The sequence below is a fragment of the Podarcis vaucheri genome, assembly GCF_965113315.1.
Source record: "Podarcis vaucheri genome assembly, chromosome: 1".
NCBI lineage: Eukaryota > Metazoa > Chordata > Lepidosauria > Squamata > Lacertidae > Podarcis > Podarcis vaucheri.
The window spans coordinates 58,402,730-58,418,946 of NC_138759.1; the positions used below are offsets into that span (position 1 = coordinate 58,402,730).

The following is a 16,217-nucleotide window of genomic DNA, read 5'->3' on the forward strand; positions in this document are numbered from 1 at the left end:
AAAAGCAAAATAAAAATATATTTGAGAACTCTTTTTTAAAACTATTTTTTTTTATTTGAGTACTCTTTTTGAGTACACACGCAGAGAGAGAGAGAGAGAGAGAGAGAGAGAGAGAGAGAGATGTATTCCACTGGGTTTAAGGATAAGATTTGGTCTTGCATACAGTGGATGGAAAGAATGTTGAATTACACCTAAACTTGGCCAGAGATTATTATCCCAGGTCCCATAATGACAATCCCAGAACACCTAATTTAAGATACAATTGTAAGCCAAAAAGGAAATCCAATCCACTCTTTGCTGTTAATGTTAATTCTTTGTTGTCAGGCGATCAGGGCCACACAACTTTAGGCAACAAACATTACATCACAGTAGTGGTTTTGGTGCCATGGAATGTTTTTGCCTAAACAGCCAATATAGAACTTAGAAAATGTGTTTGCAAGACACATGGTGCTTGCTGGGTCTTAGTTTCCTTTTGCAAAGATTTAACCAAAGACCACATGCATTTATTTGACAAATGAAAAGCAGAAAAGGCATTCTAAGTTCAAGCTGAAGTTCTGTCAATTGTGAAAATTGTTACTGTGTTTCTAAGAAGGAAGTGTGGAAATGAAGGCTGTTCTCACTTGGACCCAATGATAAGAGTCATAAACTTAGGTCCTCAGAGCAGAGAATAGGAGTGGCTCTAAGCCTCGTCATTTGGCGTAAGAGGGGGTTGAGAACATTCTGAGGATTGCAGTCTTGTGGAGAACAATACACAGAATTTATAGGAACAATGATGTTCACATAGGCAAGCATTATGACTGAAAGTCACATGTACAACTTTGCTAATACTTACCAGACTATTTATGTATGATTGTGAAATTCTGCATAAATGAATTGCTCTCTGCATTTGGAGATTTTGAATTACTGTATGTTGTTTACAGGGAAGTACTGATCCACATTTCTTCTGTTTTTGTTGTGAAATCATGTGATTACACTATTTCATCCAGATCACTTTTTGCAGGTATTGCACTCAGCAAGCTCATCTGCTTTTGTGCATTACTAACCAGGAAAGTGAGCGGGAGGGGGAGATGCAAACTGAAAAATATGGTAAACCTGTTCCAGAATTTTAGAAATTATGCGAGTTAAACTGAAACATGGGGCAAATTCAAGCCACAGAAAATATTCAAACAGACTGCATCTGCTCATGACAAATTTGGATAGAGAAAACGCAGATTTAATTGCCAGCCCAGCAATAAAATTCACAGTGCCCTTCAGAAAGGTATTGTCTTCGTCAACCTACAATAAATTGTACTGCCACCAAGCAAGAAGTGAACAGTCACTTCAGTTAGACAAACCAATAAGAAGTATGGTAACACAGGTTGAATACTAATCCCTGAAATGCATTTGATTTTTACATGGCTGAGTCTTGCTATTCAAAATATGAAAGGTAGCAATCAAGTAGAGGACACTCACGGCATTCCTTCTCATCACTTTTGTCAAAGCAGTCTGGCAGCCCATCACATTGCCAGGCTCCTGGGATGCAACGTCCATTACTGCACATGAAGTTTCCAGGAATATTACATTCATTTGTGAAGTTATTCCAAGGCAACTGTTGGCCTTCTGCAACAAGAAGATAAAATGCAGTGTTTACATATGCAGAAACTGCTTTCACATCTAAAGCAATACTGCTGGCTCCCCTTTTCCATTAGTAGAGACACCCACTGAATCAAAGACCCTTCCATGAATGGCACAGCAGTGCCTGCCTTAAAGAATACAGTGGTGCCTCACAAGATGAAAAGAATCCGTTCTATGATTCTCTTCGTCTAGCGGTTTTTTCGTCTTGCGAAGCAAGCCCATTGACGGATTAGCGGATTAGCGCTATTAGCGCTATTAGCGGCTTATCTGCTGATCAGATCAGCTGATAAGCGGCTTAGCGGCTTAGAAAAAGGGGGGGGGAGGAAAAAAACCAGCAGGAACTCGCAAGACATTGTCGTCTTGTGAAGCAAGCCCATAGGAAATTTGTTTTGCGAAGCACGTCCAAAACAGAAAACTCTTTCGTCTAGCAAGTTTTCCGTCTTGCGAGGCATTCGTCTTGCGGGGCACCACTGTACCATGTTTGGCCTTAGTTTTGGTCTCTGCCTTACAAGGGAGCCATCCATGATTAGGGCTAGAGATAGAATAGCTGAATAACTGAGTATGTGTGTGTGTGTGTGTGTGTATATATTCAAAGGAAAGGGAATCACTATTCATTCACCTTAATATGAAAAGATCTCATAGGCTAAGATTTATTTGCATTGGGAGAAGCTACAATTATTAAGGATGCAGTTCTATACATGCATGCATACATACATACATACATACATACATACCCACTGAAGTCAATGGGATTTACTACTGAGTAGATATGTATAGGATTACACAGTCTACAAAGTACCCTCTCCAATCCATTTTATGACTGGAACTGCAGACTAGAGCTTTTCCATCACACCTGCCCAATATTTTATTCCACTCCCCACTATTCACACAGAAGAAGTGGGTGGTACAAAAGAGGGACCATTTTTTTTCAATTCATACAATTAGTTTATTTCTAAAGTTCTAAATTCCAGTTTGAAATTCTGATAATAGTAAAAATTGGTTCATCCACACTGATGGAATTTGCCAAGTTTTGTAACCTGTGTGTACAGTATTTGACAGAGACATTTTATTTTAACCCTAGTTAACTAAGAATTATTGGAGGAATAGTTGCATAAACAAACTTGGATCTTTATTTATATGTGATTTCCCAGGTCCAATCCCCAGTATCTCTAGATAAGCAACTCTTAAGTGATTTGGCCTAAAGATATTACTAAATGAAACCCTCAAGACTGCTGTTAGTCAAAATACATGCTAATGAGCATAGAGGATTGTGATATTGGAAAGAAAGTAAGTCTTGCTCACTAAGGTATGCCGTTTCCTATTTCAAAGTGAACCACTGTCATCAGTTTCAGAAGAGACTCAGTGTTAACTTTGAAGAAAGTTCTGCAAATACGATTTCTAGTTTATAGTTATTGATTTCATGGGGACATATATGTTTTAATACTTTGAATACCAGCATAAAACATGCAGAGGTAGCATCAGCAGTACAGAAATAGCATGTTACTCAGGCAACTATCGCTGACCCTTTGATTTTTTAAGCAGTTTACATACCATGGAATACACAAATAATACAAAAAGATCTCTTAAGATGAAAGGGTAAATCAAGGATTGGGCAATCTCATTTAAGAAATTCAGCAACATCTTTAATGTCTACACATGTTTAACATCTCCTCCCAATACTTCAAGCTGCTTTCATGTACCATTTGCTTTACATAGTAATAACACCATTTTCAATCTTATCATTATGGTTGAAAAGTACAAAATTATTTTGGCACAACTGCAAGTGTTTGGTCCCCACCGTGCTGCAGTAAACAGTATGCACACTATGATAGCTGACTGTATCTAAGTAGACATATTGAGCTCTGGGATCCTGCTCCCCCATGGTTTTCAATGCTGAATAAATTGTATAATGCTTTTCTTGAACCTTAATTTTTATGAAGTAGTTAGCTGAAAAATCTCATGTAATTTTTTTTAATGCAAAACTTCAGAGAGTTCAGAATCATAATGGTGAGAAACAAAGATATTTTTAATAACATGTCTTTCATTAAGAAAAAAGTTGAGATTTTCCAAATTCTGATATAAATCTAAACTGTTTCAGTACTGATTTCATTCCATATCAGATGAAAGGCAACACAGTGCTGAACAGAAACTGTAATCAATGTTACTTTTGCCTTTGTCATATTGATCATTAAAAGTTCAAACATTGCATCTTAAAACGTCTTTATAAACAACTTGGATGAAGAAATTGAGGGGATGCTTATCAAATTTGCAGATGACAACAAACTGTAGAGGTACCGTATTTTTCGCTCCATAGGGCGCAATGGACCATAGGGCGAACCTAGTTTTTTTGGGGGGGGAATAAAGGGGGGGGGGGAATTGGAAAAAAAATAAAGGGGAAAAATGTTGCTATCACTGAAGCCAAGGAGTCTGCATTCGCTCCATAGGACGCACACACATTTTCCCTTCATTTTTGGAGGGGGAAAAGTGCCTCCTATAGAGCAAAAAATATGGTAGTTAATGCCACAGAATTTATTAGCACAAGCTAATAAAATGAATTTCAATAGGGACAAATGTAAGGTTCTGCACTTAGGCACAATGAACCAGATGCACAAATATAGGATGGGGGACCCCTGGCTTACTGTGAAAAGGATCTGGGGACTTGGTGGAACAGTGACTCAACAGTGTGATGCAGCAGCAAAAAAGCTAATAGTTTAGGCTGCATCAACAGAAGTATAGTGTTAGTACTATAGTAATAGTACCACTCTATTCTGCTTTAGTCAGACTACACCTGGAATACAGTGTCCAATTCTGGGCACCACCATTTAAGAAGGATGTTGACAAGCTGGAACATGTGCAAGCTGGAACATGTGCAGAGGAGGGCAACCAAGATGATCAAGGGTCTGGAAATGAAGCCTTATGAGGAACAGTTGAAGGAGCTGGGTATGTTTAGCCTGGAAAAGAGGAGACTTGAGAGGAGATAGCCATCTTCAAATATCTTAAGGGCTGTCACATGGAAGAGTTAATAAGCTTGTTTTCTCCTGATCTGGAGAGTAGGAGAAGTCACAAGAAAGGAGATTCCAACTAAACATCAGGAAAAACTTTCTGACAGCTAGAGCTGTTCAACAGTGGAACATTCAAACTTGACATGAGCCAACAGTGTGACGCGGCAGCTAAAAAAGCCAATGCAATTCTGGGCTGCATCAACAGGAGTATAGCATCTAGATCAAGGGAAGTAATAATTCCACTGTATTCTGCTCTGGTCAGACCTCACCTGGAGTACTGTGTCCAGTTCTGGGCACCACAGTTCAAGAAGGACACTGACAAACTGGAACGTGTCCAGAGGAGGGCAACCAAAATGGTCAAAGGCCTGGAAACGATGCCTTATGTCACATAGAGGAGGGAGAAAGGTTGTTTTCTGCTGCGCCAGAGAAGCGGAAACGGAGCAATGGATCCAAACTACAAGAAAGAAGATTCCACCTAAACATTAGGAAGAACTTCCTGACAGTAAGAGCTGTTTGACAGTGGAATTTGCTGCCAAGGAGTGTGGTGGAGTCTCCTTCTTTGGAGGTCTTTAAGCAGAGGCTTGACAACCATATGTCAGGAGTGCTCTGATGGTGTTTCCTGCTTGGCAGGGGGTTGGACTCGATGGCCCTTGTGGTCTCTTCCAACTCTATGATTCTATGATTCTATGATTCTCCCTCAGGAGGTTGTGGACTCTCCTTCCATGGAGGTTTTTAAACAGAGGTTGGATGACCATCTGTCATGGATGCTTTAGCTGAGATTCCTGTATTGTAGGAGGTTGGACTAGATGACTCTTGGGGTCCCTCCCAATTCTACAATTCTATCACTTTATGATTCTATGAAAGTGTTGAATGCTTGTCGTATTTTACCTCAGGGATGGTTGCATGCCCCAGAGATTCTTTGTACCAAATTACGTAGATGCATTCTGAATGTGCTCTACCATCATGCTTTCATATCCTCTCCTTTATAAAAATTTCCAATAAAGAAATAAGAATAATTAATCCCAAAACTGACTGTGCTTGGTTTAATCCCACCAAACAAGACATGGTTAGGCTTCACAGTTGGATATTGTTGGTGAAATCCCCAGCCTCGGGTTTCCAGTGTCTCCACAGCAGCTGTTGCTTCTGCTTGGGCAGAGACAAAAATAAATACAAAGCTCACAAGTCCTCTTTAATGGCTGAGAGAAAACAAGGAACATGTGCCAGTTGGGAAATAAAGTTTGTGTGGAAGCTGTGGGTGGCATCAAATCAATATAAAGTCCAACCCAAGCCAAAACAGATAGACAAGTCATGGTTTCTTGCTTATGTAAGAAACTAGCTCCATGTGGTTGCCTAAAAAGAGTGTTTCCAACACTAATGAGCATTAAAGAAAACATTTTACAGAAGGGCTTCATGTTATCCAGATAAAAAGTTATGACAAAGCCACGCAAGTAACACTAGGGGAGAAATATACTACATATTCATGACTGCTCCCTCAACTTTTTATTCATGCGTTACTTGTGTCAGGCATTGTATTGACAGTGAAGCAGAGCCACTCTTTTAGCCCCACCTCAGGTATTTCCAACACACTCATGAGTTGTGTGTGATTACCTGCAGAGAAAATAAAATATGTGAGTACCTGTTCTCGTGTAGGGGCTCTGCACATTTGAATTTATCTGCAGACAACTGTACGTAACACACAGCTTTCGAGGAAAAGGCCTGATGGCAGAGGAGGGGCTAAATGGACAGCCCAACTCTGCCGTCAACACAGATATGCCCCAGGAGACGCATTAGTAGGGCTTCAGAGAGGACATACATAGGTAGGGAAGTCACTTATCTGCCCTGCCTCTCTCCCCTCCTCTCCGAAAAAACATTTCTGACTAAACACCAGAGAAATAAAATATCTGCATAGCAAGCATTATGGGTAGCTGACACCATAGCATTAATAATACAATAGAATGAGGGTGAGGATGTTTGGGCTGCATCACTTCAGTGCTTGGGCAGTAGCCATATTTTTAGCCTGCATTCATATTAACACAAGTGAACAGCATTAGGCAACCCATAGGGAGCTATACAGCTGTACATATTACACTCTATCCCACTTCACTGGCAACAAGAGAATTAAAAGTAAAACTTATTCTCCAGGATGCAAACTGGCAACTTCACTTGTGCCCTTTGGAGGACTTAATTGCTAAGTAATGCTGGGGCCTAACGATCTGGAAGACACTTCTACATAAATCCTTGCTATGCATGCTATAGTGCAAAGGGCAGGCATTTTGCAGAGAAGCTTCTCTTGATTGCAAACAGCAGATTCAGAGAAACCTATTTTTGTTGTACCACAGTAAAGTGAGAAAGAGTTTAAACTTCTTTGCCTAGCCCCCCATAACCTAGAAGCTAAAGCTTTTGTGGGGCTGCTATTCACATCACAAAAACATATACATTAATTGTATTCATGCAATGGACTTCACATCAGCTTTATCTAAGAAAATAAGAAACAAAAAAACACTGAAACCTCAACAACTTTTAATGCCACTGGTGAAGACAGAGCTGTACCATAGCTAATACTAGTAAAGGAAAGATAGAGGTTTAAAATTGCATAGGGTGGGAGTGCAGGATTGCACAGCAGTTAGGAGGCTACTCGCATTATATCTAGCACCATGCCTCAGAAGGAACACTGTTCCATGTCCCTTGCTATGAATGAGATGGTAAGAGATGGAAACTACTAAAATCGATACCACATTATTCACTAACTTGGTTTGGCCCTAGATTCAAATTTAACCTTTTCTTTATAAGTGCTCTTACACAAGATCAGACCTGCTGAATCAGGTATCTAGTCCAAAATCTTATTTCTCACAGAGGATAATTAAATTGCACTGGGAAGCTCAGAGGCACAGCTTGAAGGTTTCATCCCTCACCCACTAGTTCTCTCTGAAATTTCCATACAGCTTTTGATTAACAGCTTTTAGTAGACACATGCTCCATGAACCCGGTTTTAAAGCCATTTAAGCTAATGGCCATCACTAAATACTAGGGCAGTGAATTTCAGCATATGTATGCAAGCATGCAGGTGGCAAGAACTAACATAAAGACATTCAATTGTCTAACTTTTCATATGAAAATGTCTAGCATGGCTAAGAAAACATGTTCTCTGTCTATGCAGCAGTTTACTTTTCCTGTTAAGTCTATCTGTGGCTAATTGTTCTGTTAGCAAACACAACTGCTAACATTTTTATTGGCAACCTGTGAGAGAGCCTGTGAGCAGCGTTTACACAAACAGGAAGGAACACATAGCTCAGACACCACAAGAGAGTGCAATAGTAAACCCTAAAAGCTTCTCAATCTCTTAGGAGTTTCAAAACCAAAAGGTTTTGAATACCTACACTTTCACAATGAACTGCACTTAACTAACACATAAAACACCCACCAGATCAGGCCAGTGGCCCACATAGCCCGTCAACCAGGTGCCTATGGACAGCCCACAAGTATTTCCCCCTCCTGTGGTTCCCAGCAACTGGAATTCAGAAGCATACCTCCAGCAGTGAGGGAACCAAATGTGGATCTGATTTCTTTTTATTTATTTAATTTCTTTTTAAATTTATATCCCTCCTATCCTCTAAGGAGCTCAATGTGGTGTAGATAGTTTTCTCCTCACCCCATTTTATCCTTGGAACAACCCTGTATGGTAGGTTAGGTTGACAGACTGTGACTGGCCCAAGGTCACCCACCCCATGAGGTCACGTGGGGACTAGATCTCTCAGGTCCTATATGACACTATAACCACTGCTGGTGGTTAGAGCAGGTTACAGAGGCAACTGGATGTCCTATGAGATGCTACTCTGAGCTATCTGTAAGGAAGATAAAGGTAAAGGGACCCCTGACCAGTAGGTCCAGTTGTGACCGACTCTGGAGCTACAGCGCTCATCTCATTTATTGGTTGAGGGAGCCGGTGTACAGCTTCCGGGTCATGTGACCAGCATGACTAAGCCGCTTCTGGTGAACTAGAGCCGTGCACATAAATGCCATTTACTTTCCTGCCAGAGCAGTACCTATTTATCTACTTGCACTTTGATGTGCTTTCAAACTGCTAGGTTGGCAGGAGCAGGGACCAAGCAACAGGAGCTCACCCCATCACAGGGATTCGAACCGTCAACCTTCTGATCGGCAAGCCCTGTCTCTGTGGTTTAACCCACAGCGCCACCGGCGTCCCCCAGTTTTGGCTTCATAAGCACAAATATGAGAAGACTCAAATCAATATTCATATACAGATGATGATGTATATATCAGGTAAGTCCTATTAGCTAGGTATATTTTCATCTATGCATGCACATACACATTCCACTCTCCATTTTGTGTTAAGCAAATGCTTCTTCAAATTGAAATGGAAGTTTAAAACTGGTTAAGCACTGCTGAGCTGAAATTGTTGCAGGGCTGCAATCTGAAGCCATATACCCATAAAAAATAAGTGCATAGAAGTTGTGAAGCACAGTGCTCAAAGCACATTTGTCCCATAACTGATAAATGGTTCCAATAAGAAAAGAGGTACATTTTCTTTTAAAAATACGTATCCCCATGATAATGTAAGATGCATTATAAGATTCTTAACTAGAGAATGAACCATTAAGAGTCCAAAATTGCAAATTGAATCCTGAAAGGCATTCAGCTACTCCCAGAAACACTCAGAAAAGCTTTTACCAACTCAGATCCTTATTAATATTCTACTCCTGCTTTTAATTCCTGTTTTAAAGCATTCACATTTTGCTTTGTAAATGCAGTTTTTATTGGCACTAATTAGCTGAAAGAACAATAAGAAAACAAAGCCAAACAGATAAAATAATGCAACTTATTTATGATGTTATGTACACAATCCAAAAGCTGAGGCTCTGATTTTGTGAAAGCATTGTGTCTTCTTGCATACAGATACCCTCAAGCTCCAGAGTAAATCATCAATTTTACTGGGAGATACAAGAATTACTTAAAATCGAACTGGGTGGAAACCAAACCCCATAGCTATAATGTGACAGGTGTTAAGCGTTAACTAGAAGACTACACAAATAAAATGGATTGTACTTCAAGTGATCAAATCTACAGGCTCGCTTGTTCAAGAAAAACTGTTAGAATGTGAACTTTTGCCCACCAAGGCTCAAGTAATAAAGCTGTTAGTTTGCTGCTGCTGCTGTTTTTACAATGCCACAAAATTACTGTCAGTTTGTTTTTGGAATGCCACAAAATTGTTACTTCTAGTTTGTATTTATTTACGGTATCTAATTAGTGAGGTATTAAATTTTTGATTACAAAAACTAAAGCAGACCTGTTTAGTAAACCATGGCTAAAGTTAACCAGTTTGTCTAGCTGAGACATAATTCTAAACTGCAATCATTTTGGGAGGCAGGGGAGGATGTGAGCCCAAGACTTGCTGAGCTGCTTCTGTAATAATAGTTTAGTGTTATGTCAAACAAGGCCACTGAAATGATTTAGTGTCAGATGTAAATAGCCTTGTTTAAGGCACACCACTGATTTATGTTTCATCTGAATTAACAAATTATGGTTTACACTCTTCCTGCAAACCCCAATTAGAAACTAGAGTTTATTCCTGATTTGCAGAGTAAGTGCAGACAATAGTTTGCATGTTCAGCTGAAATGCCAAGCAATAATTTTCCTAAAAGCAGCAGAGGAGGGGTGAAGTCTCCCTGCACAATGGAATTATGGAGTGAAAGAAATCTGAAACATGGATTGTCCTCAGGGTTGAATCCCAGTGTTCCATTTATAACATTTTACCTCAGTACTTATCTCCCCTCCATGATTCCAGCTGGGGTCCAGACATAATGCAAACCATGGTTTGTGCTAACCACAACTGAGAGCCTACACCATACTTTGAGCTTCCAGAAATATGGCAGACAAATCATGGTTTAGAGGTGGTAATTGGCTTTTGATTCCCACATGCTCAGGATTCGGCTTCAAAAGTTCACTGCTGTCATAGTTTAACAAACCATGGTTTCATGTTATGCATAAATCACCTTAATTTTACAAAGAAAAATAAATTAATAAATCAGTTCTGCTATCAAAATGGTTTAGCATATTTTATATAATAAGGGATCCTGAATAACTGGGAAGCAGATGTTTTATTTACTTTTGATATACTGTGTGTACTTCTAAAAACTAGTGCAGGCAATCTTAAAGATCTTCCTTCAAGACACACATTGATTACCTAAAAATAAAGTCAATATACTTTTTGCTTCAGAACTGTTGCTTTACACTATACTGTAGTGGAGTTTGGAAGAAAAAACCCCAAATCATCCTTTAAAAACAACAACTAAAAACCCTTTTAAAAAACTATCATTTTACTTTTATCCACCCTTTTTAGGGTGCACATAAACTAAGTCTGTCCAAGGTGGTGTGCAGAGATTTTGGAATATCTTACACTTGTAACATTCTTCCTCTTCTCTGGACTTGGTAAAATGTACTTAGCGAAGTTTATCAGTAATTAAAATAAGAAACAAACTAATTTGTTAATTTCCTATACAGACAAAAGGTTCAGCAGGAGCAGTTATCAAAGAGGTTCTTAAAAAGTTCCACACGTATAGGGAGGTTTTTAATGCTTGATGTTTTTATTATGTTTTTAGATATGCTGTAAGCTGCCCAGAGTGACTGGGGAAGCCCAGTCAGATGGGCGGGGTATAAATATTATTATTATTATTATTATTATTATTATTATTATTATAGCAGTTAAATCCTGCAAATTCTTCTCTAGTAAATAATTTGGACTTGCTAGTAATCAAATAACCAAACTTGCCAATATAGCACATAAATAAGCCAGAGACTGTTCTGTATTTCCTTGTTTTTTGTTAACAGCTTCTTTTATTTGTATGGACTCAAGAGGAAGTTGGAGAAAGAAGCCTGTTCACACACCTGTCATTTCATCTCACGCAGAAAAAGAAAAGCCCATGCATCACGACACTCAGGAGAGATAGGCAGTGAGGAATGGAAAAAACTGTTTGCATGTGGGGATTTGAGTAAGAGTGAATACAGTTAGGGAAACTATTTTTGTATAAAATAAAGCACATTGATCACACTGATCACCAACCCTGCCTACACACTCCGCCTGTGGTCCTCCCCTTTTAGTTTCGCCAAAGTTTCTTTCTCTCCTTTGGCCCCACACCACTGCTGCTGCTTGGCGGGAGGCAGAGAATGCAGGCTTTTTTCTCCAGTGTCCCATAGTAGCAGCAGCAGCAGAGGGGGATGAAGTGGTTCCGCTCCCCACTTGCCAACAGGCGGCAATAGTGGGAGCATTGGAAGTCTTGCAAGGCCTGCCCAGCACCTACCAGCCTGTGTCCACCTATGTTTAACTCCTCCTTGCTCCCTCACCAAACACAGCCACTTACTCTCCAGAATTGCATTCCCCTCCTCTTACAGCTCGGCCAAACTGTGGCCCAGCCAAGCCACAGAGGAACAGGCAGGGCAAAGCAGCTCCTCAGCAACTGTCCTGCTCCACTGCCACTTCCCTACTCCTTGGCCTCCTGTGCCACAGAGGCCAAAATGGCAGTGTCAATGTGAGGTGCACAGTGGCAGCAGAGCAGGACAGGTGTTGGGGAGCTGCCCTGGCCTGTCTTGACCATTCCTCTGCTGCTTGCCTGGGCTGCCAGCTCATTCACCTGCCAGCTGTTCTGTCATCGCACTGCAGTTCACATGGTCTATCAGCGGCCACACAAACTGCAACATGACAACAGCCATACAATTTTGTTATATAGTAAGAAAGGAATGCTGCAGCCTGGTATGAATAAATTAGAAGTCTAGACAAGGTGCCTCAACTGAAGGCAGTCCTTCTGAACAAGAGAATATTCATTACTCTCATGATTCATGATTTAAGAAGGGAGGGGGAAGATGCATCTCTGCTCTAGGGTAATGAGAGATTCATAACAGACACATCTTCAGAAGGAGGCAATTTTGTCTCTAATTCTTGAGACAGGCATGAAGACATTTGGCATATTCTGAGATCTATGTAATGAACTCTGCATGTATCCCTCATGCCCAAGTACATCACAAAGTCCTATTGAGTGTGCAGAAACTAATTAGTGCCTAACTGAGCTCTCCCAATTGTGGCTACTGGTCTGTCAATATATTCAACTTTTAAGTGAAACAGTAAGATGAAAGCAGTTTAAAATGAATAAAAATAGTTATTTTATTTACTTTTAAATAGCATAATACTTGAAATCATTACCAGTTACCTGGAAATAATAGCTTTCATAGTAACCCTCTGACAAACAGGACACCGCCTCAGCTTCTTAATATGCTCTATTCAGCAATAAATTTTAAGAATATGTGCAAAATATAATGCGACTCCAGTTATTTCCTGCATGTATTACATTTCAGCTGCTTTCTGTAAGCAAATCAATAACACAAATGAATGGCATTGCATTTTGTCAATGGGATACAAACTGTTATGAAGATGCACAGCAGGCATTATATTGAAGTCAGCCCCATTCTTCTCATGGGAGTTTAATTTCACCTTATCTACTCTACTTATTCATCACAACAGAAACCCTTGCTGAAAGAAAATATATATCTCTATTACAACAGGACGTATATTCAGCAAATGCAGATAGGAAATAAATGTGCACTGTCATGTGCTGTATTTTCCAATGGCCAAGTAAGGGAAGAGTAAGGGCTAATCTTATTGTGTGGCACAAGTGACAAATTCCAGCCGACAAAAATAGCCACAAGAAAATGCAAGTAAAGTATATAATATATTAAGACAACCTTGCGACTAGTAGGAAAGTAATATAATGGCTTGCAATAAACAAAGCAAGCTTCAAATTACATCATTTTAACTGATAGCTGTATCTTGCAATGCAATGAACAGGCAGGAAATAATGGAATGAAGTGCAGAAGGGAAAGATTGAAGCTGCAAAGCAGAGCAATGATGAATTGCAGCTTCTTTACAAAGACTCAGGAAAAGCTCTCCATGGCATATATACAGCATGCAATACTCCAAGACTGTGTAACTGTAGATCCGGCACAGGACATGGGTATAGCCAGAGGGGCAGCTCTCCCCAGAGGTGGAGCTAGCTGCTCTGGCACCCAGAGTGGCACACATGCTATGCACCCGGGGCGGGGCTAGTGTCCCAGGGGGGCGGGGCAGCGATGTCAAACCACCCCCCAGGGATGATATCTGGGGTGGACTGCACCCACCGCACCCCCTTCCTCCGCCAGTGGCTCCCCGCCCCCTCCCCCCAGTGTTAGAGACTGGAATAGAAAAACTTGGAGCCAAATGGCTTCTGGGACCTGGGTTGTGGGCACCAAAACAGAATGTCTAGTTGCCACGGAGGAGGGGGGTGGGCAACACTTTTTATTTATTATTTTGTTAAGCATGAACTAATATGCAATTCACATGGGTAACACATTGCTAATATCACATTTTAGCAGAAATTGTTAATACATGTTTAAGTTGGTGTTTACAATAAAAAAAAATGGTACCGTACTTCAGTTTTCAAAACACTCTGCTCCTTATTGTTAAACCCCTTAACATATTGCCTATCCTTAACATATACTTTGAGGCTTCAAAGCACATACATTTCAGTAATCCTTGAGTGTCAGCCTATTTTTCAGTTTTAAAATAGCTATATCTATAGCTGAATGAACAATAGGTACCTTACTGAAAGTTTTTTTATGGCAACCTCATTGCCATTTTTAAAAGTTTTTTTAAAGGTTTTTTTTAAAGTTTACTAACCACTCCTGCAGGTGCCAAAAGGTTTTTGTGACACCTAAAGCTCCCCCCTCACCTTGATTTTTTAAAAAAGAGGAACTGCCCACACTCACATTGACGTGCAACCTCTGAAGGGTTAACCATAGGTCAATGTGGCCAGAAAAGGGTTAAAGCACCCCTCAATTACAGAAACAAGCAAACTTCAACCATTATATATGAAGCTGGCATGTTTCTGTAAAGCACACTAAAGATCAATTACAGTTTAGGGTTCAGACCTAACATGAAACTGAGGTTAAATAAAATAGGAAACAACTGCTTTCAAATGCATTGGAGGGAATTCATTGACACACTATGGCAATTGTCCACTGGGGCAAGCATTTCAAATTGCCAGACAGAACAATCCTGCCTCTCCTCCCCAGCATGCTGTTCCAGAGATTTGCCCCCCCCCCCCGCGCGTGCGCCAATCCTGGGAAACACAGCTGCAAGGGGGGGGAGCCCCATTGCACAAGTGGGAAGTCTTTGCACAGGGCTTCTGCTAACAGGACTCAGTAGGGGAATCCCACCCTTTGTCACCACATCTAAGGAGAATGCACAAGCCTGAGGCTCGTGAACAAAATGAAAAACCATTGCTTATTCATTACGTCCAAACTGGGCCTTTGTCTGAATGAAAACCATCTATCAAGGCCGATTATTTTTCTCTTTCCTATGCCTTCCCAAAGGGTGAGGATCTCATCTCTGTAAATGCTAATGCTCTGTGACACACTGTCACATCAGCTAAACAGGATGGTTTCACTAATTGTTAAAGCAAGGGGAAATATGCAGCATTGTTTAGGATTCACAAGGAAGAAGTTGTTGGTCCTCATCACAATGTCACATTATCTGAAATGGCAGCAGTTCCCATTTTCCAAAGTAAGTGTCTCTTACCTAATCCAAGTTTCATTAACTTCTGCACAGGATCACTGACAGATACTGAGGAACATAATGTTCCATTTCTGTGTCCACATCTATCCCACTTGTTGCAAAATACAAGTTCCGTCATCAGAAAGCATAATTTTATAGAAATATGTCTATACAGAAACAGCAATCTTTGTGCTCAGCTCAGAATCAGAGACCTGCTCATATTAGAAGGCTTCTCACCTAGTTCCTCTGCTCCCAGCTATTAACGTGCCAAATGTAAGAGGATACCCAGCAGTCAAGAAGCTTCCTCTGCAAGACACACTGCATTAATCATTTAGCTATTAATGGTCATGTAACTGGAGTATTTTTCCTAAGGACTGAACGTTGCTGTTGTCCATTATGTTGGCAGCATAGGCTTCCATTTAAATAAAGCAGAAGCAAATACCAGGAGGGCCCTACAGTGCATAACACTGCTTGAAACTACAGAGCATTTGTATGGATGAGAGACTTGTTTTTAAAAAGGAACATGATGAATGTGTGAAGCTTAAAGAATAAATATAATTTGTGTAACTTAGATTTATAAAGCTCACTAACGCTGCAGAAGTTGATAAATGGTTATAGGTTTTCCCACCATCTTCCTAACCTCTTATAAGCAATTAATTTTGCTCTGTTCAAATGCAATATACTCTATAACATACAGTGGAGGCAGAGCTATATGCTCATCACTTGAATAATCTACATAGGTATTCCTGACTCAGGAAGTTAAACATGCAGCAAAAGAACATCTCACTGCATTAACCATTCGTGTTGCCATCTTCCTGATTAACACCTCATAAAATGTACCATATTTTTCGCTCTATAAGACGCACCAGACGACAAGACGCACCTAGTTTTTGGAGGAGGAAAACAAGAAAAAAAAATATTCTGAATCTCAGAAGCCAGAACAGCAAAAGGGATCGCTGTGCGGTGAAAGCAGTGATCCCTCTTGCTGTTCTGGCTTATGGGAT

General features: G+C 40.3%; 1 protein-coding gene across 2 annotated transcripts in view; it reads right to left on the reverse strand.

The window, feature by feature from the left end:
* The window catches only part of LDLRAD3 (low density lipoprotein receptor class A domain containing 3), a 120,390-nt gene that overhangs the window by 87,203 nt on the left and 16,970 nt on the right, over positions 1-16,217 (reverse strand). For both annotated transcript variants that reach the window (XR_014220602.1, XM_082226534.1), the window contains exon 2: positions 1,453-1,599. Coding sequence is in view for 1 of the 2 variants with exons in the window: in XM_082226534.1 (XP_082082660.1) it covers positions 1,453-1,599 (147 nt within the window). In the remaining variant the exon portion in view is untranslated. The remainder of the gene's footprint in view (positions 1-1,452; positions 1,600-16,217) is intronic.